This window comes from Argiope bruennichi, chromosome 2 (genome assembly GCF_947563725.1).
Source record: "Argiope bruennichi chromosome 2, qqArgBrue1.1, whole genome shotgun sequence".
In the NCBI taxonomy this organism is placed as follows: Eukaryota; Metazoa; Arthropoda; class Arachnida; order Araneae; family Araneidae; genus Argiope; species Argiope bruennichi.
The window spans coordinates 122373304-122400491 of NC_079152.1; the positions used below are offsets into that span (position 1 = coordinate 122373304).

Here is a 27188-nt window from a genome sequence, read left to right on the forward strand (position 1 = left end):
TAAAGGAAAGTTTATAGAACAACATATAAGTCGATGCTCATTTTTTTCGTTATTTTGTTATTTTGCCTCTAAAACGAAGTACTTCGAATCGCATTCAGAAAATGTCGATAGTATTTTATTTGGCATTCAAATACAACTGATCATGGATTTTGTGAATTAAATATCATATTATACGCTATTGTATTGTAAGAATATACATACAGATAGATAAAATTTCGTTAGAGGCAAAATATATGAAATCAATATATATATATATATATATATATATATATATATATATATATATATATGTAATGATATTTTAAACTCTGAATTTAATCGAAATTAATTTCCAAGATTTTATCTTAATTTCACCCATCGTAACTTCATTCTAAAATATTCTCTTATTTCGTGATCCAATTCCACTTTCATCAGTAGTACGTATCAAGAGAATGTGATATCTTCGGTTGCCCTTGAAAAGGTGTCAAAGGTCTTCACGTGTATTGCCTGACCAGAAATCCTATGTTATATAAGACTAGTGATCATTTGTTCGTCAAAGAATTAATTTGCTGTAATTGCAATTTTTATAATATTTTATATAGTCATAAATGGAATTAAAAAAATGAAGCATTAAATCGTTAAGAGATAACATATTTTGTATTAATTTTTTCGACGCAAAATACATCTCACATTTATTCCTTACCCATTGCGAAAATCAAAATATTATTATAATATCAATATTTCTTGAAGTACCTGTTGACTGATATTTCAAATTACAATTATTTTTATAAAATTAAGCAGATTTTTCTTTAAATGAGAGGCAGAAGCGGATCAAATAAGATTTTAAACCGACAAATTTTGAATTACTTGAATGTTGAAACGAATAACTTGTTCGCGGAAGTTTTGTAAGAATTTCTCTTGATATGACAAAATAACTCCTAAAAATTATTAAAAATTTCGAATTAAACTCATTTTATACTTTTAAAAAGAATTATACTTACAAAGAAGACAAAAGACGATGAAGACTTTTTTTATAAAATTTTGCGGTCATTTTTTTTATCCGAGTTATATGAACAGTCGCGATGTGTGAGATAATTCTTCTTAAGTTCATTGCATTTTCATAAAGAATGCAAAGATTACATATATATTTCACAAAAATAACGCATTCAAATATAAATATCTGGTTTTTAAACTGGACATTTCTTAATGACATCCTAAAGAATATTTGCTCTTGTAATTATAGAAATATGATGATTTTTCCCTATAACGATATCTGTTTTCATATTTCTGTTCATATTAGATGCATCAAAATGTGAGAAAGATAATAGTTTAAAAAGTGCAACAGTACTGAAAAAAAAAAGATATAGAGAATAAATAAAATACTCAGAATGATGTTCTGAGATTTTTTGTTCCATATCTGCTACTAATATATTTCTTATATACGTGTCTTCATATGCTGAAGTCTTTCGCAATCAAAAAGTATTGGTACAGATCATTAAGTCCCCAGTAAAGCGTGGAAGAAGACTGGTTAACATTCATTCGTGTATAAAATGCCCTATTCTTTTATATGCTTGTAGAAAGCGGCTTAACATTTCATCTCTAAGAGTATTAAGCAAATATGATATGAATAGTGCATACGGATAACGAAATGCGAGAATAAAGTACAAAAAGAATTAAAAAATCAATTAATTTTTATTCTCCCTGTATCGAAAATATATTAATTTTAACACGAAAGTTAATTTTAATACGAAATTCTTTTAAACAATGAGAAAAATATTCAATTTTATTTTTTCGCTCGTTCAACAGAACATTCCATTTTGATGTTTTACTTTTGACTTTCAATGCTTTTGAATATTTCATTGCTGGTAAAAAAAAAAAAAAAATCGAGCTTCGCGCAGAAATGTTTACTGTAAATATTTTGTGGTGCTTAAAATAACAACGAATTTTAACACGAAGATTTAAACTTTAAAGATGCTTTGAAAACATCGCTAAAATAAAGATTACTATTTTCGACTTAAAGAAAATATGTACATCTAAATATGGAAATAACACGTTAACAGAAAATGTTAAATATCTTCCAATGCAATGACCAAAAAGTGTACACTGAGTAATTTTTCTATGCGAAATGTATTCATGACATTAAAAAAAGGGTATTGAAATAGGATATTTCATTGTACGAACATTTTAGGCACATTATTTTTTCCCATAATTTCTTTCGTTGCTTTAAATGGTATTGATATTTCTTGGCTTTAAATGACATTTTTTTATATTCATATATGTTGATCAGCAGCAGAATAAAGTTAAGTAGCACTTCTTTTTCCCGCAACTATTCATTTTATGATTGTTTTTATTTTTTTCCTTTTTCCCAGGGAAAATGCTTTTACTTCCCCTCCCTTAATATAGATTGCTTACAAAAAGACCTAAAAGGAGTAGGAGAATCGCCATTCGCATAAACATTTGTCATTACGAAATCGTTAAGTGCAAAAAAAAAACAACAACAACAACAACAACAAAAAACAGATTCTATAGATGAAATTAGTATTGAGGTGAAGACTGTAGCCCTTAGGACCACATTGAAAATCAGAATAATTCTTTCTCTTTGTCATGTTTGTCTAAATCCTTCAAAGGAAATCCATATGCTGTGATTAGTAGGATAGGACCCGTTCTTTGTACTGCTTGATATTCAAATAATAAAGGAATAATTAAAGGTTTGTTTAAAACGTTGCAGCAAATGGCGGGTGCTGTGGCAAGAGAAAAAAATATCGTGATGGACAAATAACCATTTCAGCCGTCGAAAGTTTTCATGGAGAAACTGTGACAAACTGTGATAATTTTCACGTTAAATTTCATATGACAGCCGAAACAATTGAAAAAAAAATATGTTTCTGAGCAGGTTCATCAAATTAAAGGTTTGTGGCTATGTGTTAAATATTTTTTTTTTATTTAATAAAAAGTAGATTTTCTGCTAATTAAAAAATATTGTCAATATTTAGCTCCATTATCTTTTTGCTCTTAGTTTCACTAATATCCTAAAAAGTTAAAAAAAATATTAACATTACGATGTATTATTTTTTTAAATTTTTTTTACAGCTGTAATAGTATTTAAAATGCTTCAGAGCTATGAAAAAGAGAATTTTGCCCAAGAAAGAAAGATCGATATGCAGAAGAAACCAAAGCTTTAAGGAATATGTGTTGAACAATCAATCAGCTGTGTTTTTTAAGGAAAGTTGAAGTAAAATCAATCAACGGCAAACTAATATTCTAAGATTTTAACACAGACAACTCTTCGAGAGAACATGCAGTGCATTTCAGTATTGCCCATTATTCCGATGATACAGAATGTATCTCTGATGGTATCTCTGTGCAATGTATCTCTGTGCAAAACGCTAAAAGTGTATAGCTATTGTCCATACTATGAAGTATTTCGCCGGTTTCTTCTATAATTGTTAGAAAATGGCCAGTGTCCAAACGCTGTGCCGAATGGGGTGAAATTAGTCTCCCATCCAGGTTGCAACATTCAACTCAGTTTTAATGTTGCAACCATTTCCTGAAATTCCTGAATAGATTCCAGAAATTTCCTTCTGATGCCTTTTTCCAAATACTCTAAAATTTTTGGTATAGAAGAGATCCTCAGGAACTCACCATTTTTAGATGGGTACCAGTGTAATCCTGAAATTCTTAGAGATCTTTACATACTCCGTTTAACCTCCCCTTTGCCTAATGATTAGCAATACATAAGAACTATTCAATGAAACAAGTTTTTTCAAATTAAAATTAAATCGTAATTTAATGCACAGTTTTTTATCTTTGAATTTTACCGAAAGAAGTTATGTATGAAAAATCTGAGAAAGGATGGCGCATAAAATTTCAAATGCACTACAGCGGAAAAAATTAACACTGTCAGGTAGTAAGGGTTAAATTTAAAACGATGAAAATCTTGGTACTATTTTTGCAGAAGATGGTCTTTTTATTTACTCGTAATATAATCACATCTAATTAGTGATCTTTTTAAGAAGCTTCTCGAATCCAACCAGTGCATTGAGTAAAAATAATGGCAATTTAGATTTAATAAAAAATAAAGTGCTGATATTGACATGATTGTTTGAAATCAAAATCTCTTTTATTGCGGTATTGCATTATTACAGTCATTTGATCAAAAACCCGGTTCATTTTTGAAAATTTTGTTAAAAAATGCATTTTATTCAAGGCGGCATTCTAATATTGCTAAATACCTATCAGTAAAAATTCCAACAAAGATCTTTTCTAAAATATCATAATCGGATTCACCAGTTACATTGTCGCTATGAGCGCCAGTGAGTCTTAAACTTTAAAGATTATACAGCACGACATGCAAAGAAAAAAAAAGAGAGAGAGAGAGAGAACGAAGAAGAACATAGACAAATTTCAATCTGGACATTCAGGGGCTAAAGAATAGACCAATAACCTTTGCAAGAAAGCTATCGAACTTGTACAAACAAGCTGAGTAGAAATTATCCTTAAAGAATATACTAATTTCAAATAAGACACCATCCTTAGTCGAATATTGAGAGCAAAATCATGTCCTTTTAAGTACATATTGCAAACTCTCTTTGAGCAATAAATAAATGCACTAAAGTCCTTCTTCAGTCCGATGAATAAGAAATGAGCCAACCTTCAAAGCCCTCAAAGATCAACTTCCATATATTAATAAATGAACCTCTTTATTAGATAAGGAATAAATACGTAATTGAAGATTTAACCTCAACAATAAGCCATTTCCAACAGTTTACAATCTGTTCTAATTAAATATTGACAACCGATACAACCCCTCCGGTTTTCAATATTTCCAGGAGTTTAGCGCGATCGTTAGAGAAAACCGAAACCCATCAACTCTGCAAAGTAAAATGAGCAGGAGAACGGGAATGATAAAAGAAAAGAGGGGGGAAAGCATAGATCATGTTGAATAATTAAAGTAGGCTCATTAAGTCTTTTTCTCCTCTGTTTTAAGTTCTGTTGGGAGAATGGGGAAGGGAGAAGGGCGTTGCCTAGCAACCAAAGCCGATTTCGGAAACAGCGAGGAGCAACAAAACATGCTCCAATGCATAGCTCACAATGTAAACACGTTTTGTGCTCTCTCATTATAACATTAAAATGAAAGGAAACATGATAGCTTGACGAATGAATGTTGGAAGGAAAGCGGAATTATTGAAACAATTAATGCAAAATGATATTAAAATAATTATCATGAGTTTCCTTTTAAATAAATAATATTCGTGTCCTCCTTATTTATTGTGAATCAATTAATCTTAATCATTGAAAACAATTTATTAAGCTTTAAAAATTTTCGAATATTGAAGAAGAAAAGCGCATTTATATCTACATCTGCTAATGAAATATAAAATTGTTAATTTGGTAGCAAGGGCTACCAAAGACAGATTGTTGAATCTAAAGCAAAACATATTTAATCTGGACATAGAATGGGAAGTGGTTTCTTAATGAAATTTTTTTAAATTTTAATTAGAATTTAAATGAATATAAAATAACGTAATTTTTCCCCCTTTTTTTATTGGATTAATATAATAATTATCCTCAGAACGAAATAATATCACAAATTATTTTTTTTTAACTAAAAAAAAAAAAACTTTTCTTTTGGATCCTACTATTTAAGTGGACTCTATATTATTTATATGCTGAATTTGGACAATTACAATGATATGATATCAATAATCTATTTTTTTTGTAATATTTGAAAAAAATTGCTGAATTTAGACAGTTACACAATGATAGGATTTCAATAATATACTTTTTTTGTAATATTTGAAAAAAGTACATTTCATTATTACAATGAAATTTAAATCATTTTCATTGTTTCTGGGAATATTTAATCATCTAGGGTTTATTTCCCAAAGAGAATTTTTTTGGTGTATTTTATCAATGTAAAAATGATGTGAATACTTTCTTATATTTCCACAAATTTTTCGTGTAATCTTTTAACAAAGATTCTCAAGATATTAAGTAATATATGAGATAGGCTTAAAGAATACACTTACCATTTCCTTTGTTTTCTTTTTAGAATGATTTAATTCATGTAATGTATACTAGGGTAGAACAAAATTGGCCTTAATTTTTTTTTTTTAGACTTTTGCTTGGTAATATTGGGGAAAGGTTGTCTTTTAGGTTAAAAAAAAGAATTTAAAAAAAATTGGTTGCAATACTACAACATCTTGAAGTTGCCGCAAAGAGCTTAAAATTTGTAAAAAAAATTGAAAAATTATAATCCTTGAGAAAATATTTTTTATGAATTTTTCGTACGTAGAATGTAACAAAGGATGGTTTTAAATACATATATAATCACTACAACTAAAAAAATTATTAATTACAAAATAAAATAATTGTAAAAAATATTTTTAATGTCAAATTTTGTGTTTCTTACTTCTGTATCCCTAATGATTAGAAATGTTACAACAGTAAAATGTTTATTTTTACTTCATCACCCCGACCCTCGGGGGGGGGGGCACCTCGAAATGAGGATGAGATGCTTCCGGCATGATGGTTGGATCTCGCCACCCTGGAGGGTACACTAATAGGTGGGGGATCTGGCTCCTCCCATCGATGACGGGACGTACTTCCTTCGGGGAGGGTTGTACCGTGGCCAGTGACGGCCCTTAGGACTCAACCACAGTTCCCGCCAATTGCTGTTGCGGCGGTCCGGTCATTCAGTTTTATGGTTTTAATCCGTGTGCCTTAGGGCGGGTCGGAGAGTTAGATGGTTGACTTTACTTCATCACCCCCATTTAATTGCCTTTTTCTGTTTTAACTTTTGGCATACTCACACGTGAGTCAATTTTCGCTCTTATGTATTCTTCTCTTACGGTGAAACCATAGACATTTTGAGCTGATTCGGCCTCTAGTGTCACTGCTCTTTCCACTGCTTCCGTGTGGTAAGGAAACCTGGAAAAATCGATAACTATAACATTTGGTACAGCTTCAGATGCCTTGCATATAAAATATAATATTACCAGTTAAATATAATATTAATATTACCTAAATTGTTGTAGATAATGTTGATACCTAGTTAGTCACCACAAGCGTTTTGGGGAAGAAAGAAGCAAGACAAAGTAAAAAAAAAAAAAGTGACATTTAATCAAGAACGGACAAAAAATACCAGTTTTTCAGAAATGTTTACTGGCGACTATGGCAGCACTGAAGATCAACAGTTTTCTTAACAAAATGAGGCAAACCAACCAGATACTTCAATATATCTCAAGACTTTATCTGAGTGTATTGTGAAAGTGTATGTGTTTATGTGGTTTATATTTAAGTTAAAATCTTCATGTATTATGGTTTCAAACATATGTTTAACCTTATCTCATATTCAGCATATCTCTATGATGATCTCAAGAACTTTATAGACCCTATTATTAAAATAAATGAGTTTGTTGTTGCTTAAGAAAATATCGTTTAGTCCATGATAAGTGATAAACGTAAAATTCAACGAATACTAACTTGGCTTACGACGTATTTTAAAAGCAAGAATAAAAAGTAGAGGCGGACTTGTTAAAACATGTTTCCAAACACTTTCTCAAAGTATTACATATTTCACTTACAGAAGGATCCTTCTCTTAAATAATTTTGAGGTTATATCTAATATAAAAGTAGCACTTCATAACAGATTCGTAAATAGACAGTTCAACTTCAAGCATATCACTAAATTTTCCGACATTTGTCTTGTCTTCACTAATTTAGTCTGCGTCGTTTTTACTTACAACAATGCACACAAACTAACAAATCACTTACGTTAACAGTTACACAATAGACAAAGCGGAGATGTCAACTCAGTTAAACTCGGCAAAGTTGCTGACTTGACACTGGCATTTATTGATGGAATAACTCATATATTTTCCTTTTCAGGTTTGAATATTTTTACTTTTGTAAATATCGTCTGCGCGTGTGGTTAATTTCAGATAATTTCATTTTCCAGTCTAAATATCTGTACTTTTCTAAATATTGTCTGCTTATTAATTGCATTTTTCTCTCTTTTGTTTTTGGCAACTATTGCAATGTTATGTTTACTTTTGATGTGTTTGTTCTATGTAGTACTTTTGTATGTGATGTTTTATTCGAGCGGATATTAAGGAGAATGCATACACCACAAGAGAAAGCACAGATTTTATGGTGGTTCATAGAAATGAAATCGATAGCACAAGCACAGAGAAATTTCAGAAGAATTTACCAAAAAGGTCCTCCATCCAAAAACAGCATCTTGCGGTGGAAAAAGAATTTTCTAGAAATTGGAAGTATCGAAGATAAGAAACGTTCCAGACGTCCTTGCACAAGTGATTTTGATGTTGAGCGTGTCAGAGAGTCATTTTTACACAATCCTAGAATATCTGTGAGATCAGCGGCAACAGAATTGGATATGCCAATTTCGACGGTGTACAAGGTTATTAAGAAAAAATTAAGACTGCATGCATACAAAGTTCAAATTGTTCAAGTTTTGGAACCGAACGATAGGCCTAGGAGGATGGCCTTTGCAACAGATATGCTAAGGAGGATAGAAGATGCTGCTGATTTTCTGAAGAGCATAATGTTCTCCGATGAAGCATCCTTTCATGTTTCTGGCATTGTTAATCGCCATAATGTGCGCAAATGGCTCTGTGGATGCCGACATGCTTGTCGCTACCTGGCATGAATCTGACTATCGACTTGATATTCTCCGTGCGACGAAGTGGGCACACGTGGAAGTTCATTGACAAGGGTCATGAAACTTTTTGAGTCTATTTAACCATTTATGTTATTAATTTAAATCTATCTTTATTATTTTATGAGTTATTAAACATCAAAATGGGTCCAGGACTTTATAAACACCCTGTATTTTAGGTTTGAGGGTGTTTTTTTTTTTTTTTTTTTTTTGCGCGCGCGTGTGTGTGTGTATGTGCGTCTTCTTATATTGTTCATATGGTCAGTGACGGATTTTGATAATATGAGGACACAGACGCTGCAATATTTTGAGGCTGTAGTGAAAGCTTATAAGCTAGTTAAAAGCTACCCTGCCCGGGCAATTGCTTTTGTATTGTGGTCATGTTACAGGGCTGCGAACCATAAGGTCCCAGGTTCTATCGTCGCTCATACAAACCGCCACATTGGTGACCTCGGACGATGAACCTTCGCACAGCTGTTGTGGCGCCATCTACACACAGCAAATCAAAGTCGTCAGACTCACTTAACGCAGCAACACAAAGTCGTCAGACTCACTTGATGCAATAGCAACCACACACGCTCGCCATAACGCTTGACGCTACTCAAATGGGTACAGGTACATTAGACTCAACAGCCGATTCATCACTACTCCACAGCAATGCATATCCTTCTTCTCACCTCCGATTCATTGGAGGGAGAGTCTGTAGTGAAAGCTTATAAACCAGTTAACAGCTACGCTACACGGGCAGTTGCTTTTGTATAGTGGTAATGATACTGGGCTGCGAATCATTAGGTCCCAGGTTCTATCCTCGCTGAAAATATTCAATAGAAATAATTTATAAGGCAGAACAACGTTTGCCGGGTCAGCTAGTAATATATAAAAAAAATCTCTTTTTTTGAATCCCTGCCTGAGGGTGACCCTTGAGAAAGTCTTCAGGCTGGATTCTTATTTTATTTGGTTTAATTTAGATTTTTTCCCCTATAAACTTGGTTTTTATTACTATTGTCTTAGTTCATCTGTGTTTTAGTAGTAGCTGCATTTGCGTTCTCTAAATACTATGGTGCTTTTTCTGTTCTTTTTAAAAATTTTAGTTTGAATAAGAAGTAAGTTTTTTGTTGCTATTCCAAAATAATTTAGTTTCGTTTCCAAAATATTTTTAATTTTAAATATGGTTACTATTGGATATGGTTGGATATGGATATGGTTGAATTTTAATTTCTAATAGCTCGGAAAAGTTGCCTTTTGGTAAAGATAAAATAAATTATAAATGAGAAAAATATTGGAATAGGTCTTGAGGTGCCACACGGACGTTAAAGTTTCATAAAATTGAAATTTTTGAAAAATTTTGAAATATTTTAAAGCTTTTTCATGAAATAATCAACTTTTGATTTTTAATTTGCAATGACACGGAAAAGTTGATTTTGTTAAAGATAAGATAAATAGAAATTATAAAAAAAATATTAGAATATATCTTGGGGTCCCGTAAGGACATTAAATTTTCATAAAAACACATTTTTTACAACTTTTTAAGGAATTTTGCTTGTCTCGATTATGAAATAAAAAGCTTTAAATAGGCGTTGTCATATGAATAAAAGTATAAAAACAGTTTTACTATTGCACTAGCATAGCACTGAGTTGTCGCTGGAGCGATTGTTATTGAGGTAAGGCGGAGAATTGTTTGTGTCCGGTGACCAGGTCAGAGCTGGTTTCAAATCAGTAGCTTTGCCGAGTTCAGTTGAGTTGGCGTCTCCGCTCCATCTATTGTGTAACTAATTAAAGAAACTAATTTGTTACCTTATATGCTTGTCTGCTTTGCTGTGAGTAAAGATTTCTCCTCATAAATTAGTGAAGAAGAGACAAATATCGGAGCGTTCTATTTTTGGGAAATTTAGTGATTTGCTTGAAGTTGAACTCACTACTGACGAATCTAGTGCTACTGTTACATTAGACATAACCTCAAAATTGCTTCAGAGAAGGATTCTTCTGTAAGCTTGACACTTTAGTTCCCATAATAGAACAAATGTGGTCAAGAGCTTCTATTCCCATTGCTTTTAGCAAAAGAATTTCACAAATGATAAAAGCTTATCATGCTAAGTACAAGAATTTAATTAAGTCTGAAAGCAGAAAACGTTACAGAAGAATTTAAAGAAGAAACTAGATATTTTTTTATATTGCTGACTTGTATAAAGAAGAAAAAAGTGCTAGTTAGGGAATAAAAGGTTCTAAATGATCAAAGCTCTAATAGGAAAATGGTTATAGGTAATATTAATATACTACAACACATGCGTATTGAGGAAGAAAGAAACAAGAAAGAGAAAAGATCTACAGAGAATAGTTAAGTTTAATCAAGAACGTACAAAAAATACTAGTGCATCATAAACGATTACTGGCGACGATGACAACGCTGAAGAACAACAGTATTCTTTAGAAAAAGAGGGAAACCAACCATATCCATCAAGCAGACAAGAAGAGATAAAATTAAAAGGTGTCTGTGTGGTTTAATATTAAGTTAAGTTGCCTTTCATGCAGTTGTGGTTCCAAACATCTTTTTAACCTTATCTCATATTCACTTTATCTTTCTGACGATATCTAGAACGTTATAGATTAGACTAGTCAAAGAAATGGGAAAATATCCTTTTGCCCATGCTAAGTGATGAACTTAAAATTTAAAGAGTACTTAGTTTATGACATGTTTTAATAGCAAGAACATAAAGTAAACACAGAGTGGAAGTTTAAAGTTCCAAAGATAAATTTCGGTGAAAAGGATTGCATTGACATGATTTCATGACTTGAAAATGACGTAACTGAACCCTCCCCCTTGTTAATATGTGTTTCCAATGACTCCTGAAAGACTTTATACAGAAGTCATCAGACGCTGAACCAAACAGTATTGGAGACTCGATTATCGACTTTCCCTGGTTTCCTTGTCACATGCAAGCAGTGGAAAGAGCTGTGAAACTGGTGGCTTAATCAGCTCAAAATGTCTATGGTTCAATCGCAAGAGAAGGATACATAAGAGCAAAGATTGACTCATGTGTGAATATGCCAGAATTTCAATAAAAGAAGTTTAATGGGGCATTGAAGTAGAAACAAACATTTTGCAGCTGTAACATTTGTAATCATTAAGGATACAGAAGAAGGAAACGCAAAATTTGATATAAAAATATTTTTTATTATTATTCTTTGTAGTCAATAATTTTTTCAATTGTAATGTTTATATATGTATTTAAAATCATCTTTTGTAACATTATATGAACGAAAAATTCATATAAATATTTCATCAAAGTTTATAATTTTTCATTTGTTTTACAAACTTTAAGCTCTTTGCGGCACCTTGAGAATTGATGTAATACAGCCAGAATTTTTTAAAATTATTTTTGTACCTAAAATCTAACTTTTCTCCACCATTACCAAAATAAACCTTAGAAAACTTTTTAAAGGCCGTTTTTTAAAACTTCCATTTTTTCAATTTCTTTACAAATTTCAAATTCTTGGTGGCATTTTAAGATAATGTAATATTTCAGCCAAATTTTTAAAAATTGTTTTTGAAACTAAAAGCCAACTTTTTCGCAGTATCACCAAACTGAAATCTGAGAAAATTTTTGAAAGTCCATTTAAAATTGTTTTTTATTTATTTTTTCTCTTTTTTTACAAATTTCAAACTCTTTGCAACAGATACTTCAAGATAATGTAATATTGCAACCAAATTTAAAAAAAAATTGTTTTTGAACCTAAAAGGCAGCTTTTCCGCACTATTACGAAACTAAAATCTGAAAATTTTTTTTTCAAGGCCATTGTCATTCTACCCTTATATATATATATATATATATATATATATATATATATATATATATAAACATTATTGGAGGATTAATAATTGAGCAATTATATTAATGCAAATAAAATTCCTTATTATATCCAATATGCAGTGCCGTTTCTATCATAAATATTCTAATTGTATTATACCGTGAATGATATTAAATTATCATTTTGAAAGAAATAGAGAAACTGAAATGTATGTTTTATTGAAAATGTTGCATAGTAAAATTTCATAAATGTTCAAGTAATAATTGCATGTTTTTATAAATTTTAATTTTGATCTAAAAAGACACTAGTGGATATTGTAAAGATAAAATATTAAAGAAAGAAATGCTATCTTTACATATAAAAATTTTGTCTGAATGACAACATTTATCAATTACTTAAGATGTGCACATACTTTAATATCCTGGTTTTTTCAAAAAAATTTCAAATTTATTTATTATTTTGTATTGAAGTCTTGAAGTCAACAAATTTAAAATTTCGAAACTGATTTATGCGGTAATTAGAAACAAAGTTACTGGCAAAATCATAATACAGAGTTGAAATTTCGTCTGCGTCTCCCACCGAAATAAAAGTGAAGACCGCGTTTTAGTTTCAGCACACCTTAGTTTCAAAACATTAGATGATTCTGCTTAACCCCACTTATTTATATCTTATTATTTTAACGTATCTTATTTTTTCTATGAAATCTGTGTGTTAGTATAGTTTCTGTTTATATTAAAAGAGAAAATCTTGTTTTAATAAAATATTTTATTGATTTGAAATTCTTTATATAAACGAAAAAAGAAATATTGCTGTTTCAGTTAAAAACATAAGTCTTTTCACATTGTCTTTTTATAGAAGCTGTTTTTATCCACATTGAACCTTCAGAAGCAGGAAAGGCACGCTTGCACAGAAAATTACTTATCTAGTTATTTCTTTTATGGTAAGGAGTCAGCGCACTCGAAAGATATCCATTCATATATCCGCTTCAGATTTTGATATCATGTTAATTCTAAAGATTATTTCTTAGTGTAATTTATTCATCTGTTTTGGAAGCAAATTAATTAAGTAAATATTTATATTCCTTTTTGAATTATTTTGAATAATATTAATCTATTATATGAATACATTTCAAAGCAAACAAAGACAAAATTCGATAATATTCTGAAGCAAAATTTTATTAAATGAATCTTTACAAAGGTTTAATTTAAAGGAAAATAGCTTGCTAAGAAAATGTTCATAAGCTCTTCACTTTTCATTTCGAGTCAGAGATTTGACGAGTGATTTAATTTAGGCTTATATAAACTTCTGTGGATATTTTTCTTGTTTGGTTTTGGAAGTTTTTCTATAAAAAAGCAAAAATCTCATTTTTATGGTAAAAATTCTATATATGACTAAATATGTAAAAATCTGTGAAAGTAATCTAATTTAATTTGAAAATTTTCATATTTGGTTTAGAAGAAATATGTTGAATCAATTGATAAATGAAATTGAATCTATCTAGTAATTTAGATAAAAATAAAATGAAGAGAGTGGGTAAGTTAGAGTGACTGAAATAAAGAGAGAGCATTAAAAAGGGACAAAAATATTTATTGAGCAAGAAAAAACGAAATTGTTTTACGAAATTCATTGACATATTAGTTTTATTTACAGTTTTCCTCAACAGTACTATCATCATTTGATAGAGAATAGTGTCCATATGAGATGCATTCAACTCCCTTTTTCCAATATAAATTTTTTATCTTAAAAAGAACATAGACATTTTTTATTCACAACATTAGTACTGATTTCATGATTTCGATTTAAAATCTGATGATAACATCTTTCATTTGACAAATTTTTAAAAACATTCAAGTACATATCATGATGTTTGATTCCCTTAGCAGTCTTTTTGCAACTGTCACCGAAAGTATAAGAACATATTTTTGGTTTTAAATTGCAACACTCCTTAATTAGCATTCCTTTTGTTTCCTCTTTAAAGAAAGTTTATTTTATTAAATTTATTATGTAGTTCATGGTTTTTATACAAATTCAACAGATTAGAAAGTTTCATTCAAGTGCCAAAGCATGTTATATGTGATCCTATTTGGTCCTTGATGAGTGTAATGGAGTTAAGACAAGGCTATTTCCAATTCAAACATCCTGAATTCAGTTATATAGAAAGGTACATTAAAATGCAGAGGCAAATGTTTAGTGCAATTCTTAATTGCCAGAAAAACAGAACTATAAGAATCAGTTGCAGAAACTTGTACGAATACTTGGAAGAGAATATTAGATACATTTAATGGGACGGAGTGAATCATATTTCTTATTATTGAAACAGAAATGAAAGTTTCTCGATAAATCCCAAGGTTTATGCCGTATGTCGTTACTTTCTAAATTTATTTCGAAGTTCCTTTAGGTTCTTGCAATTATCGCAACATGTTTCATTCCACAACGATCTATGAAATTTTCTGAGACGTGAGCAAATCTTCGGAATACTGTTATTTGTAACATTCATTATGGTTTCAATGACTAGCTGTATTGCTTTCGAAATGTCAAGAGTACTGACCATCATGCAGTGATATCTCCTAACTGCGAAAAAGTAATCCAGAGAACGCGTTAGAATAGAAAACGTGATCACACAGCCGCTATCAATACAGGCGACAATAATAGTGAAATGATCACTATTATACAGATGCAAAGATCACTATTATACAGATTTACCCACTGCAAAGGTCATCAACGGCAAAAGTTCAGAAGAACAAATAGCCAGATAAAAACTATGGAAGATACGTGTGAGTTCATTGAGTACTTTTCTCGTCATTATTGAGCAGACAGAGGCAGCTATTAGAGATAATCTGTCCAGTCTATCATTCACGACATTTATATTATCTGAACCTACTGTTGAAAATATTTTAATATTTTCATTTATTTATTTTTAGAATGGCAACGTTATTTAAGAAATGGTTTTGGCTGTCTCGTTTTGCTGATGGAAACTTGTAGCTCAATCCCAAGATGGAATAAAATCAGATTGAATGTATTTCTGGCGGGATATTGTTTTTCTCTTATTAAATGGTCTGGATGTTTGCGACAGGATATTTGTGAAACATAATAAATGAAGATGTTTCAAGCGATAAAAGGTTTTAAAAAGGAAGATCTAAAATATGTTGCGTCTGAAATTGAAGACGCATGAAATATTACAATAGCAGAATTAAAGGACCTCATTTTAAACAGAAATGAATACGAGAATAATCCAGAATTCGTTCAGGATTTTTTTAATAAATATTATTTCGGAACCGAAATTACAAGAAGAAGCTGAAAAAGGAAGATAGAAGACTGAAACTTGAAGCTGAAAAAGAAATAGAATTAGCAAAAATACAATCTCAAAGTAGAGGTGAGTCATTTTCTTCTAATTTTACTGTTGATTTAGATAATTCTAAGATAAACTTTACTTTGCCTTCATTAGAATTTAGACTATTTGGTGACGATATTAAAGATTGACTCCCGTTTTGGAGTCAATTTGAACGAATGCATAAAGAGGAGGATATCGCACCAAAAGACAAATTTCAATACTTAGTTCAAGCAAGAGTTTCTGGTTCTAGTGATATTGAAATGGTTGAAAGTCGACTGGTGCCAACTATCAAAAGGCTATTGAAAATTTACAATCGCGCTTTGGAAGAGAAGAAATTTTAGTGGAAGTATATGTTAGAGAGTTACTGAAGTTAATTATTTCTGTGAAAACTAAAGATATGCTTGATAAGATGACTATGATAAGCTTGAATCTTATTTACGTGCATTAGAAATGTTATGTGCAACCACAGATAAATGTACACCAATTTTGTATCCCATGGTTAAATATTGTTTTCCAGCTGAATTTTTAAAGACTTGGAATCGTAATAATATTTCTAATACTGTCTCTGATGTGAAAGAAAGATTGAATAATTTGATGCAATTTCTGAAAAAGGAAGTTGAATGAGAAGAAAGAATATGTTTGGCTATAGCTGGTTTTGATTTAGTAAAGGGCCAAGAATATTAATCTTTGAAAAAAAAATTTATAGTTCGGAAAATTTGAGAAATAAAGTACCTACAGTTATACGGTTGTTAACGACTACTTCAAATAGTGATGTAAAGAAATCTTGAGTTTTTTTGTGACGACAAACATTCAAGTCCAGATTGCTTTACAGCTCAGAGAATAAGTCACTTGGAAAGACAAAAAATTGTCAAAGAAACATGATATTTCTATGCATTTTTTAATCTCTATTTTAAGCAGTTAAGAAATGCCCAGCAGTTTTAAAGTGCGTGATAAGTTCTAAAAAACATTTTCCTTTAATGTGTGATATGCTTGATTCGTAAAAAATGTCTGTAGAGGGAAAGGAAGATAAACCCGTCTTAGATGTTAATTTGACCGATTTTATAAACAAGACCAAAGATATTTCTTCAAATTCTGAAAGCTATATTGATATCTGATAGTAAGCAGAAAATTGTGAGGTTAATTTTTGATTCTGAATCATACAAATCTTATGTTTTGAAAAATGTAACCGAAGTAATGAATTATACACGTCTTCGATTTGAAAAAATGGTACATTCCCTTTTTGGCTGGGTTATCACTAACGAATTCAAATATAATTGTTATAAAGTAAAATTGTAAAATTTGTAATGGCAATTTTAGCTGTAATTTTGAAGTTCAGGATCAATCTACCATTTGTGACAATATTAGACCTGCTTTTAAATGTCCCTGGATAAAAGAATTAGAAGAAAATTAGATTAATCTAACTGACATTAGCGATACTTGTGAAGTCATTAATTTTCTCATTGGAACTTACGTTATGGGAAAAATATTGAATGGCAAAAGAAAAGCCTTATTTTCTGGTCTTGTAGCTGTAGAAACTTTCTTAGGATGGACCTTAATGGTTAAGGTACTACAGGAAAAATTTTCGGAAAAAAATATGGCTATAACAGTGTTATCCTTATTTGTAAACGAAACTGAAATCTCAAATTTATGGAAATTTGATTTGATCGGAATCAGTGATCCTGTTGAGAAAAAAAATCTAATAAACGAGATTGATCTTCAGACCAAGAAGCATTTTTTAGAAATAGCGACAGTTAATAAAGAGGGTCGATATGAGGTTTGTTTATCGTGGTCTAATGATAAGTCACTTTTGTCCGCCAACTTGGATTTGGCGAGAAAAAGGCTCGACTACACTACTTCAAATCTTGTAGCTATGAATATGTATGTGAAATATGAAAATGTTCTTCTAAACTGGTTAGATGAAGACATAATAAAGGAAGTTCCGAAGAACGAAATGACCTCTTATGGTAATTATTTACCTCCCTGTGCTGTGATAAAAGTAAAACTAAGTAGCAGCGCCCAGTGTGATGCTTCAGCTCGATTAGCCACTTATCCATCTTTGAATCAGTACTTGGAATGTGGTCCTAATCTTATTGAGCTTATACCAGATATTCTTCTTCGATTCAGAGATAGAAAGTTTGGCGTTATAGCTGACATTAGGAAAGCTTTTCTACAAATAAATATTCGTAATGAGGATAGAGATTTCCTGCGGTTCTTGTGGTGGAAAAATAGGGAATAAAAGAAATTGAGAGTCCACAGAAGAGTTGTTTTTGGCTTAAAATGCAGCCTTTCTCTTTTAGCTTCAGTAGTTGAGTACCATATTCAAAAATGTGAAGGATTTGAAAAGTATTTCAAGAAAAAAACTTTTGTAGAGTTTCTACATTGACAATGTCGTTAATAGTATCGACAATAAGGGCCAATTATATCATTTCATCGCTAATTCTAAAACCTTGATTCCAAAAGGTGGTTTTGATCTTTGAGAATGGTAAAGGGTCTAGTGATGGTGAAACTAATTTAAAGAAAAAAACTCAGGTATTAAGTCTTATTTGGAATATGGAATTGGACACATTGAAAATTAACATTGGAATTAACATGAACATTAATATGGAAAAAAATAACTAAAAGAAGTATGTTATCTATAGTACATAAATGATCCTTTTGGATTCATTTCACCAGTGATCTTTGTTCAAAATTAATGCTACTAAAGGTACGGAAATTAGGTACAAGTTGGGATGAAGAAATAACTGGTGAACTTCAAAAAGAATATCTGCTGTGCTTTCAAGTATTAAAGTATTTGTCTGATATAAAGATTCCTAGGTGTGTCAAGCATCTTCAGATGATTTAAGTAGCTGTTATATTCATACGTTTGTTGATGGAGGTAAAGATGCATATGCTGCTTTTACATTCCTTAGGCTAGAAAAGAATGTTCGAATTGAGCTATTTCTACCTGCAGGAAAGTCTCGAGTGGCTCTTTAAAGAGGCACGATTATTCCAAAAATGGAACTTCTTGCGGCTGTGATTGAAGCGAGGCTAACTAATCCGGTTATTGAAGCTCTAGGTTGGAGAAATGTTATGATGTATTACTGGTGTTCTACAACGGTGATTGCATGGATATTGAGGAAAGAAAATTGGCCTGTCTTCGTTAAAAATAGAGTTCGAATGATAAAGAAGTTGAATAATCCTACATCATGGAGACATATACCTGATGATAAGGATCCGACAGACTTACCTTACAAAGGCTGACAGGCGAAACCTTTAGCCTCCTTAAAATGGTGGCAGAGTCCACAGTGGATGAAAAAATATTTTGAATTTTCGAACATTATGATTTCCTCCAAATATGATTGGCATGAAGAAGAGATTTAAAAGGAAAAGCCTAAGACGACTTGTATATTAACAAATAATAGCCAGTGGTATTGCCAACTGGTACTATAAATATTTTTCGAACTATGATAGAGTCTTTCGACTTTTTTCATGGATCCTCGGTTTGAATTCAACTGCAAAAATATAACTGAAAAGAAACACGGTGAATTAACAGAATCATAATTTCAAGAAGTAGAAATGAAGGTTTTATTTATGATTCAGAATAAATCGTTTCTCCCAGAAGAAGAAATGAGATTGAAAACCTTACAAGTATTTAAGACCATCTTGGCGTCATCCGCGTAAAAAGTAAAATTATATATCTCAAAGACAGTGAATATTTTTTTAGAGCTATTGTTCTTCCACCGAAGCATGAAGTGGTAAAGCGACTAATCTATAATGCTCGCGTTAAGAACTGTCATGTCCAAATACTATTGAATGTCCTTAGAGAAAAGTACTGGATTCTAAATGGAAGAAAAGCAGCGAAACATGTGGTAGCCAACTACACTACGTATAAAAGATATAATTCAAAGAACTTAGAAGTTATAAGTCTCCTCCCCCCAGAAAATAGAGAAAAAGATCCTCAGTGTTTCAGATAACTGGCTTTGATATGGCTGTATTTTTATTTCTTAAAGAAGACAAGAAAAGCTGGGTTTTAAGTTTTACTTGTGCAGTGTACAGAGAGTTCATTTCGAGCTTACTACTGCTGCATTGACATATGTTTTTTTAATGGCGTTTAGAAGATTTGTTGTGTACGACTTGTTACGACTTGTTAGAGTACAAACTTTACAGCAGAATTTCCTGGGCCCAATTCAAAGAATATATTTATTACAGTAACATACACTGATAACTTGTCCGCTCCGATGATACCTGATGATTTGAAAAAGTCGAATGACATTTCCAAAACTTAGAACAGTTCTTCTGGCAACGAGATAAAATTAGTAGATACGGAAGAAGAATTAAAGTGCCAGAGAAAGTAAACTTGTGATTTACTTTGTTTAAATGGACATTTGCACATTTATTTCATTTTTATATTTAAGTTGAATTGAAAATTTGTACAACGTTGCCATCAATTGAATCACTTAATTGTATTTAACTAGTAGTTTATATTTTGATTATTATTTATAAACCATTAAATTAAATGATTTATTTTATTAAATGTTTCAGTTTTTTCCAATTTAATATGTTAATTACTTCAAAAAGGGACGAATATCCAAAGAGAGAAATGCAGTATCTTACCTTTTAATAGTTTTTATTTAAAATATTATAGGAAAATAAGGCATTATTCTTAAAATTGTTTAAATAATAAGAAATATTATTTATGCATCCATGTGTTGCAATAAAATTCCCTTAAATATTTTGATAAGATTTATTTCGAGCAACTCAATATTATTTAAGTTGCAGGATTTAAGAGTTTGCATTTGAAATTTCCAATTTTTTAGGAAAAAATGAGAGTTCGGGAAATCGATTTAAAGATTCGAGTTAAAAGAGGAGGATAATGTAACTTTTAGCTGGTCTCTTTTGGAAGTTAAAAAAGAAAGAACAGATTATCTGATGTAATTCGATAGGAAACAGGCATTTGATAGAATTTAGAATGATAGCATCCGTTTTTATTATTAAAGTTTTTTTTAAATATACGCTGAATCATCTAAATTATCTGGATAAGTTTATATGTACAAATTTTTTTAATTGCTTGTAAAATCTAGGCAAACTACAATTAGACTATTACAGCTTAAACGAAGATTTCAAATATATGATTTTAAGATTTAGGAAGATGGTAGCAAGATGGAGAGTTTAATTTCAGGTAACCCTCTAAGGAGATAAATAATCCTGAGCATGATCTTTTATTATTTATGTTATTCGATTTTATATTTTTACACCCTCATTTGGTTCTTGAAGAAATATAGATCTCTGTATGTTTGATTATATTTTTACTTTTGAGTTTCCAATTAATAAAATCGACAAAAAATAATAAAAAAATAGTTTAATTAAATTTTACACAAGAAGTATTAGTACAAACTATCTGAAAATTTGTTCTAAACAAACAATAAGAAATCAAATTGAAAATTCGAGCAATTAACTATAGTTTAAATATTTTTTGAGAAAATGTCTTCTGATTATATGGTTGACTATTTTGGATTTTTGGATATTATTATATTTACGAAAACTTTATTCGTAGAAGATTTCTTTTTTCTTCATTTATCTAATTTGTATTTGCAAATACTTATTTTTGTATTTATTGTATTTGTACGTACTATGAATATAAATATTGGAAAAATGCATGTTGATATTATCCGTTTCCATGGTGTGTGTGTGTGTTTTAATAATCTACTCTGGAGTGGTTCATACAGTTTTATTATTATTTATTTATTATCCCTTAATTTAAAAAACCTAAATACTTATTCTTTCATTGTGCAGCATTTGATTTATACGTATATATATTAGATTGCAGTTTAATTTTGTTTTTAACTTTTCTGTATTTTAATAGTTGATTTGTTTCAATTTTGCATCTTATTCTCATTTTTATTTCGGTATTGTAAATAAGTTTAGAGTTATTGAATTTTTTCAATTATATTTTTTCTTTAGTAATTTTTCCTCTTTCCAAGCTTTCAAAACTCTTGTAAAGTCTAATTATTCTTTGTATATTTTATTATTATTTGCTGTATCATTTTATTTACTGCTTTATTAATTTTTGTGTGTTTTGAAATTTATCTTTCACTAATAGATTTTGGAGATTTCAAAATTTTTTTATAAGAGCTTGCAATATTGTATATATATATATATATATATATATATATATATAAAAGGTTGCTCTACCACTCTTGATGTTGAATGAATGCATACATGAAATAAAGCTAAACAATGATCAACAAAAATAATGGTACAACTCCGTAACTTTCCGATATACTATCGCATATTCACAAAACTTGCGTTGATGGAAATGGCTGAAGGGGGAAGGTTTGTTTGAATGGACTTATTGATTAACTGGGTTAATTAACATAGTAAATTAATTCATATCCCGAAATTTTTTCAATACGCCTACCTAATGTTATTCGCTCGCTTGATTGTTTTCCATGAAATTAATAACTAAAAAATTTTTGTAAGCTTCTAATGAAAATTTCGAGAGTTACAAAATTTTGAAAAATGGCACATGCATTATTAAATGAATCATAAAAACTGATGATATTACGGAATTGCAATACGTTTCTTAATTTTTTTTATTCATTCAAAGAACATAATTTAATGAATAAGTGAATGAAATAAACTTTCAAAAAGTTGATCTTTTTTACAATGCATTTTTATATTTATTTAGAATATTCTAGTGATTGAAATTATTATATCTGTGATTCAAATATTATTTTATATTTTTCCTGAAATATGGTAGTTTAACTAGTGTAATTCAAGGAAATTAAATCATTGAATCTGAGTGAAATAGTGGTCAACCAATTGCCCTAAAGATTGAAGTAAATAATATTTATCTTTTCATTTTCTGTCACAGCAATAAGAACTTAGATTTGGATTGAGCCATATTTACAGATAGCTTTATTTTAGAAGTTTAGATTACAGATGCAGTTTGTTTCAAGATTCCGAAACTGGCACTTTTCGATGATTTTACCTCGTTAAAGATTGGTACGAGAGAGATGAGCGGTTATTATATCCCTGACTCTGCGAATAATTTACGTTCATCCTATTGCTAAATGTAAACATCTCCTCCTTTCATTTTTCCTCTCACTTTTTTCCCGATGAAATAAACGCCTCTGACATATGCGCAAAAGTTTTGAGGATTTTCGAATCTTAGAATGATCACTACTAGAAGTGGTGTCCATCTAAGATGCTGCTGAATAACCGGTTTAATAATAATTTCTTGACGCGATTCTTTAATTTGAAATGTATTCACTGTTATATCCCTCTTCAGGCTAATTTAGCCTTCTATACTTTTTGAATGTCTCTTTCATATTTCTAAAAAATCTGCCATTGGTCCTTTCAGGATAATTTCGTTATGATTAATTAGCAATACCAATGCCATTCTCTTCGGAATCTGACGCAATACTACTTTTTGGGTGCAATGACCAAATACGAAATTTCAACAATTTTAACTCGTTCCATTTTCGGATAGTTTAGCTTTAGTTTAGTTATATTAACATCCTATTTTAAAGCAACAATAGGGTTGCTTTGGGACGGATCTCGTAATTTTGAACCGCAGTCAGATGACGAGGATGACACCTGAGCTGGCACTCCTTCTCCAAACTTCCGCACCATGCTAGAAAGAGGAAAACTGCATTTCCCTTTTTAGCATTAATTAATTTTTATTTAAATAATCATGCAATTATTTTATTATAATAAATTTTAACTTTCCCATCAATAATTATGAGAGATGTGATTGCCTGTAGATTAAAAACACGAATATTACTTTCTAATTACTGCGAGGATTTCCAAAGAGGGAATTTACATCATTTTATGCCTGCAGTGTCTTCGATATCATTTAACATCCGAAATATACCAGTCTAGAACTATGTCAATATCTTGGAAACTAGAAAATACTAAGAATCGAATTAAAATCATAAGCGCTAATTTTCTCTAAATTAAACAAAAACTTCAGAACTCAACTCATTAAGAGCAAATAAACATCATAAAAAGTCGGGGATGTTAATTTTCAAGAGCAAACAAGCGAAAAATAAAATTGATACATAACATAATAAAGGAAAGAGATTGATTTAATATATGGAACAGACTGCACGTAAAGGATACCCGGTTGAATTAATTAGATTCTCATGATTTACCCAATTTAATATGGAAATTATTTCTAACTGCAAGGCTGTTTAAATCTGTTAATTAAAAATGCGAATGAACACTTTAAATAGACTGAAGATGCAAATGCATTTATTTCGATAATATTTATACAACAAATATTAATCATTAAACCAAGTTCGGTATTATTTTGCAAATAACGATTTTATTTTAACCCATTCTACTTAATCAGTATCTTACTAAGAGGTACTTAAGGCTATTAAATCAATATTTATTAAGATACATTATTTGCTAATTAAGAATAATTCTATCTTCTATCTTTCAAGTTGTACTTCAAATATATTTTAATAAAAAATATCTCAAATTCCTTTAAATTTGTGATGCCCTAACAGTAATTCCTTATTTTCGTTATTTAGTAATCTGGCCATGGCTTCGGATTCCTTCTCGAAAAAATTGTCACACGTTTGTCTCATTAAAAATTGTTCTTCTCAGTCTAATGTACAAACCGACGAGTAAAGACTTTATTGGAAAATTTAACTGCCGACAAAACAGTTTAAAAAGGAATGCAATGTTCAATAAATAACATGATAAAAATTAGAAATTTATTCAACATTTTGAGAAATGTTAACTTTTTTAAATATACAACAGATGTGGGATATAAATTGAGAACCAACGCATTAAGAAAAGTTAAGATTTGAAGAAAATTCGTGATAGGATTTACCAAATTTTCTTCTTTTCTATGTAAATTCTATGAAATAATCCCAAAGGATTAGTGCAAAAATTTATGAAAAACTTTGATAATTATATGGTGTGTTTAAATTTTTTAACTATATATACCTATAATATATATATAATTTAAATATATATATATATTATAGCTATATAAAATTTTTAGCTGGTTTTAGCTATATATAAATATATATATATATATATACTATACTATATATAAGCGGCAGAAAATTTTTCCTTTTAGTGGTTTTAATATGATATTTTGATATGGATTTCGTTGCCATATGTCGATTTAAGAAAGGGAATCTTAGGTATCTTTAAAAGATGTTGTAAGCATTAGTGATTTCTATCCTTTCACTCGGAGTGTGAGAATTGCAAGTCATCAATTTTCTACAGTGTCAGTTTTCTATAAATACGGGATCATCACCATGTTGGATCCAAAGAATTTACATCCTACAGTTGTAGGATGTAAATTCTTTGGATCCAAACAGGTATTCGGCTTTCTCCGTACAGTGCACCGAGTGTTACTGCCAAAAATGTTGAATTTACTTTCATCATTAAATTTAATTTTCTTTCAAAAGTTATTGGTCTTTAATTGATGAATTTTTTGCAAACGCTTTTTATTATTTTGCAAGCTGATGAATGGTTACTTTCTAGCAACTCGACTTTTACATAAAGTTTGTCTTATTACATTTCGCACAGTTTCATCACTTCTGGCTATAATTTGAGAAGTTTCTGCAGCAAATTTGACTGCACTTACTTTAGGATCAATCTTTTTCTCTTTGGGACATCACTCAGAATACCTTTCCTTCCTCTTCCACATTTATTTTCAACCAATCCATCATTTGAAAACTTTGCAATGATTTTCTGGACACTAGTGTGGCTTCTACCAACAATTTCAACTATTTCACGATGAAATTTTTCTTTTTTTTAATAATCTTAATACGATTTCCTTACATCAATACCGATTTCCCTTCGAGGAGCCATATTCCAATAAAAAGTTTGGCTTTAAATTCATCTAACAAACTTAATAATACAAAAATGATCGTTGAAGAGGTTTAAAATAAGTTATACGCAAAATTAGATTGAAGTAGCAATCAAATAGATAATATTTATTGGTTATTAAAAATGTGATAAAGTATTCTCAATTTTTTTGCAGTAGACTCTGCATATGTTTATTTAAAATGCTTCTGAAACTTTTCAATTTAGTTGTTTTTCGTTGATTGTTCTTTATTTTTACTTTGAATTAAACCATTTGTTACGTGCAAAATTAAAAAGATGGTTGGATCTCTTGGTAATGTGAATGAAATTATGAAAGTTGGATTTATTAAGTAAAAGTAAGGTGTACTCTTAATTATTAGAGCCACTGTACATACATATACACTAGTGTGCAAAACTTAAGCAACAGGTGCTTTTTACCTTTTGATAACTCCGCAAGAAATCATCTGAGAGAATGAAATTCAGAAATAAGAGACAGCATTTTGAACTTAAGCGATGACGAAAGCATAATGGTTCAAAAATGAATGCAATGCATATAGTATGAAATCAAACAAAAGAAGGCTTTATTGAAATCATAGACATGATTCTCTGTCCAAGAGGAAGAACAACAAGCAGATGTTCCATAGTATGGGATATGCACTCCCCTTACTGCAATGTTTGCTTCGCACCATCGCTCAATACTCAGCACCGGATCGTACAACAGTTCTGGAGTTAAGAGTGCCTATTCCTCAGCATCTGTTTCAGTTATTGGGTTTCCCTAAGGGATGTAATAGTGCAGCAAGGTGTCTCCCCAAAGCATTCTTGACATTTCTTATGGGATTTAAATCAGGAGAGAATACTGGCCAATCCATTCGAGTGATATCATCACTTTTCTGTAGCTGCTAAACATCAGCAGTCCGGTGTGGCCGTGCATTGTCATTCATAAAAACGAAGTCTGGTTCAATAGAATCTCTGAACAGACGCACATGCGGAAGAATCGCCTACTTACAATAGCGATCTCCGGTTACAAAACCTCTGTCGAAAACGCGGAGCTCATTCCGCCGGTTCAGCATTAAGCCTCCCCGACGACAAATCCGGGATCACCGTAGCGATCTTTTCCCGTGATGTTACTGGGATGAAACCGTGTCCCGGCCTCTCTCTAAATCAAATGGCGTTGAGAATCAATTGTTGAACTAAAACTACTCTCATCCGTAGTGAGACTTAATGCACACGACTCCATTGATGAGATGTCCAGTTTTTGTACTCCTTACATCACTCTAAACGGTGCCACCGATGGCCAACTTTCAATGGGATGCAGCGTTCAGCACGGTCAGCGAATAGGTCACCTATGTGGAGGCATCTGGCCACAATAAACCACGACAATTGTTTCCCTGTTGATATGCACAGTTGCTGAGCAGTGGCGCTTGCTAACTGTTACCGGGCTCTTTTCACCTGCAGCACGATATATCGATCAACTACTGCAGTTGTTTTCCAAGGGCGGCCCCCATCAACCTTTCTAACAGCTGTATCTATGATTTGGAAGGCTTTCCAAGTGCGCGAAACGACACTTTGTTGATTCCG

The 27188-nt window shown here is 30.8% G+C and overlaps 1 protein-coding gene across 1 annotated transcript; it reads left to right on the forward strand.

The window, feature by feature from the left end:
• Window positions 1-17391: 17391 nt before the first annotated feature.
• LOC129962320 (uncharacterized) lies at window positions 17392-18033 on the forward strand. The gene has a single exon (XM_056076065.1). The coding sequence runs from the start codon at window positions 17392-17394 to the stop codon at window positions 18031-18033; it is 642 nt and encodes a 213-aa protein (XP_055932040.1).
• Window positions 18034-27188: the final 9155 nt, after the last annotated feature.

Coding starts and splice junctions, on each gene's coding strand:
- LOC129962320 (XM_056076065.1), top strand. CDS start 17,392: ATGGCTATAACAGTGTTATCCTTATTTGTAAACGAAACTGAAATCTCA.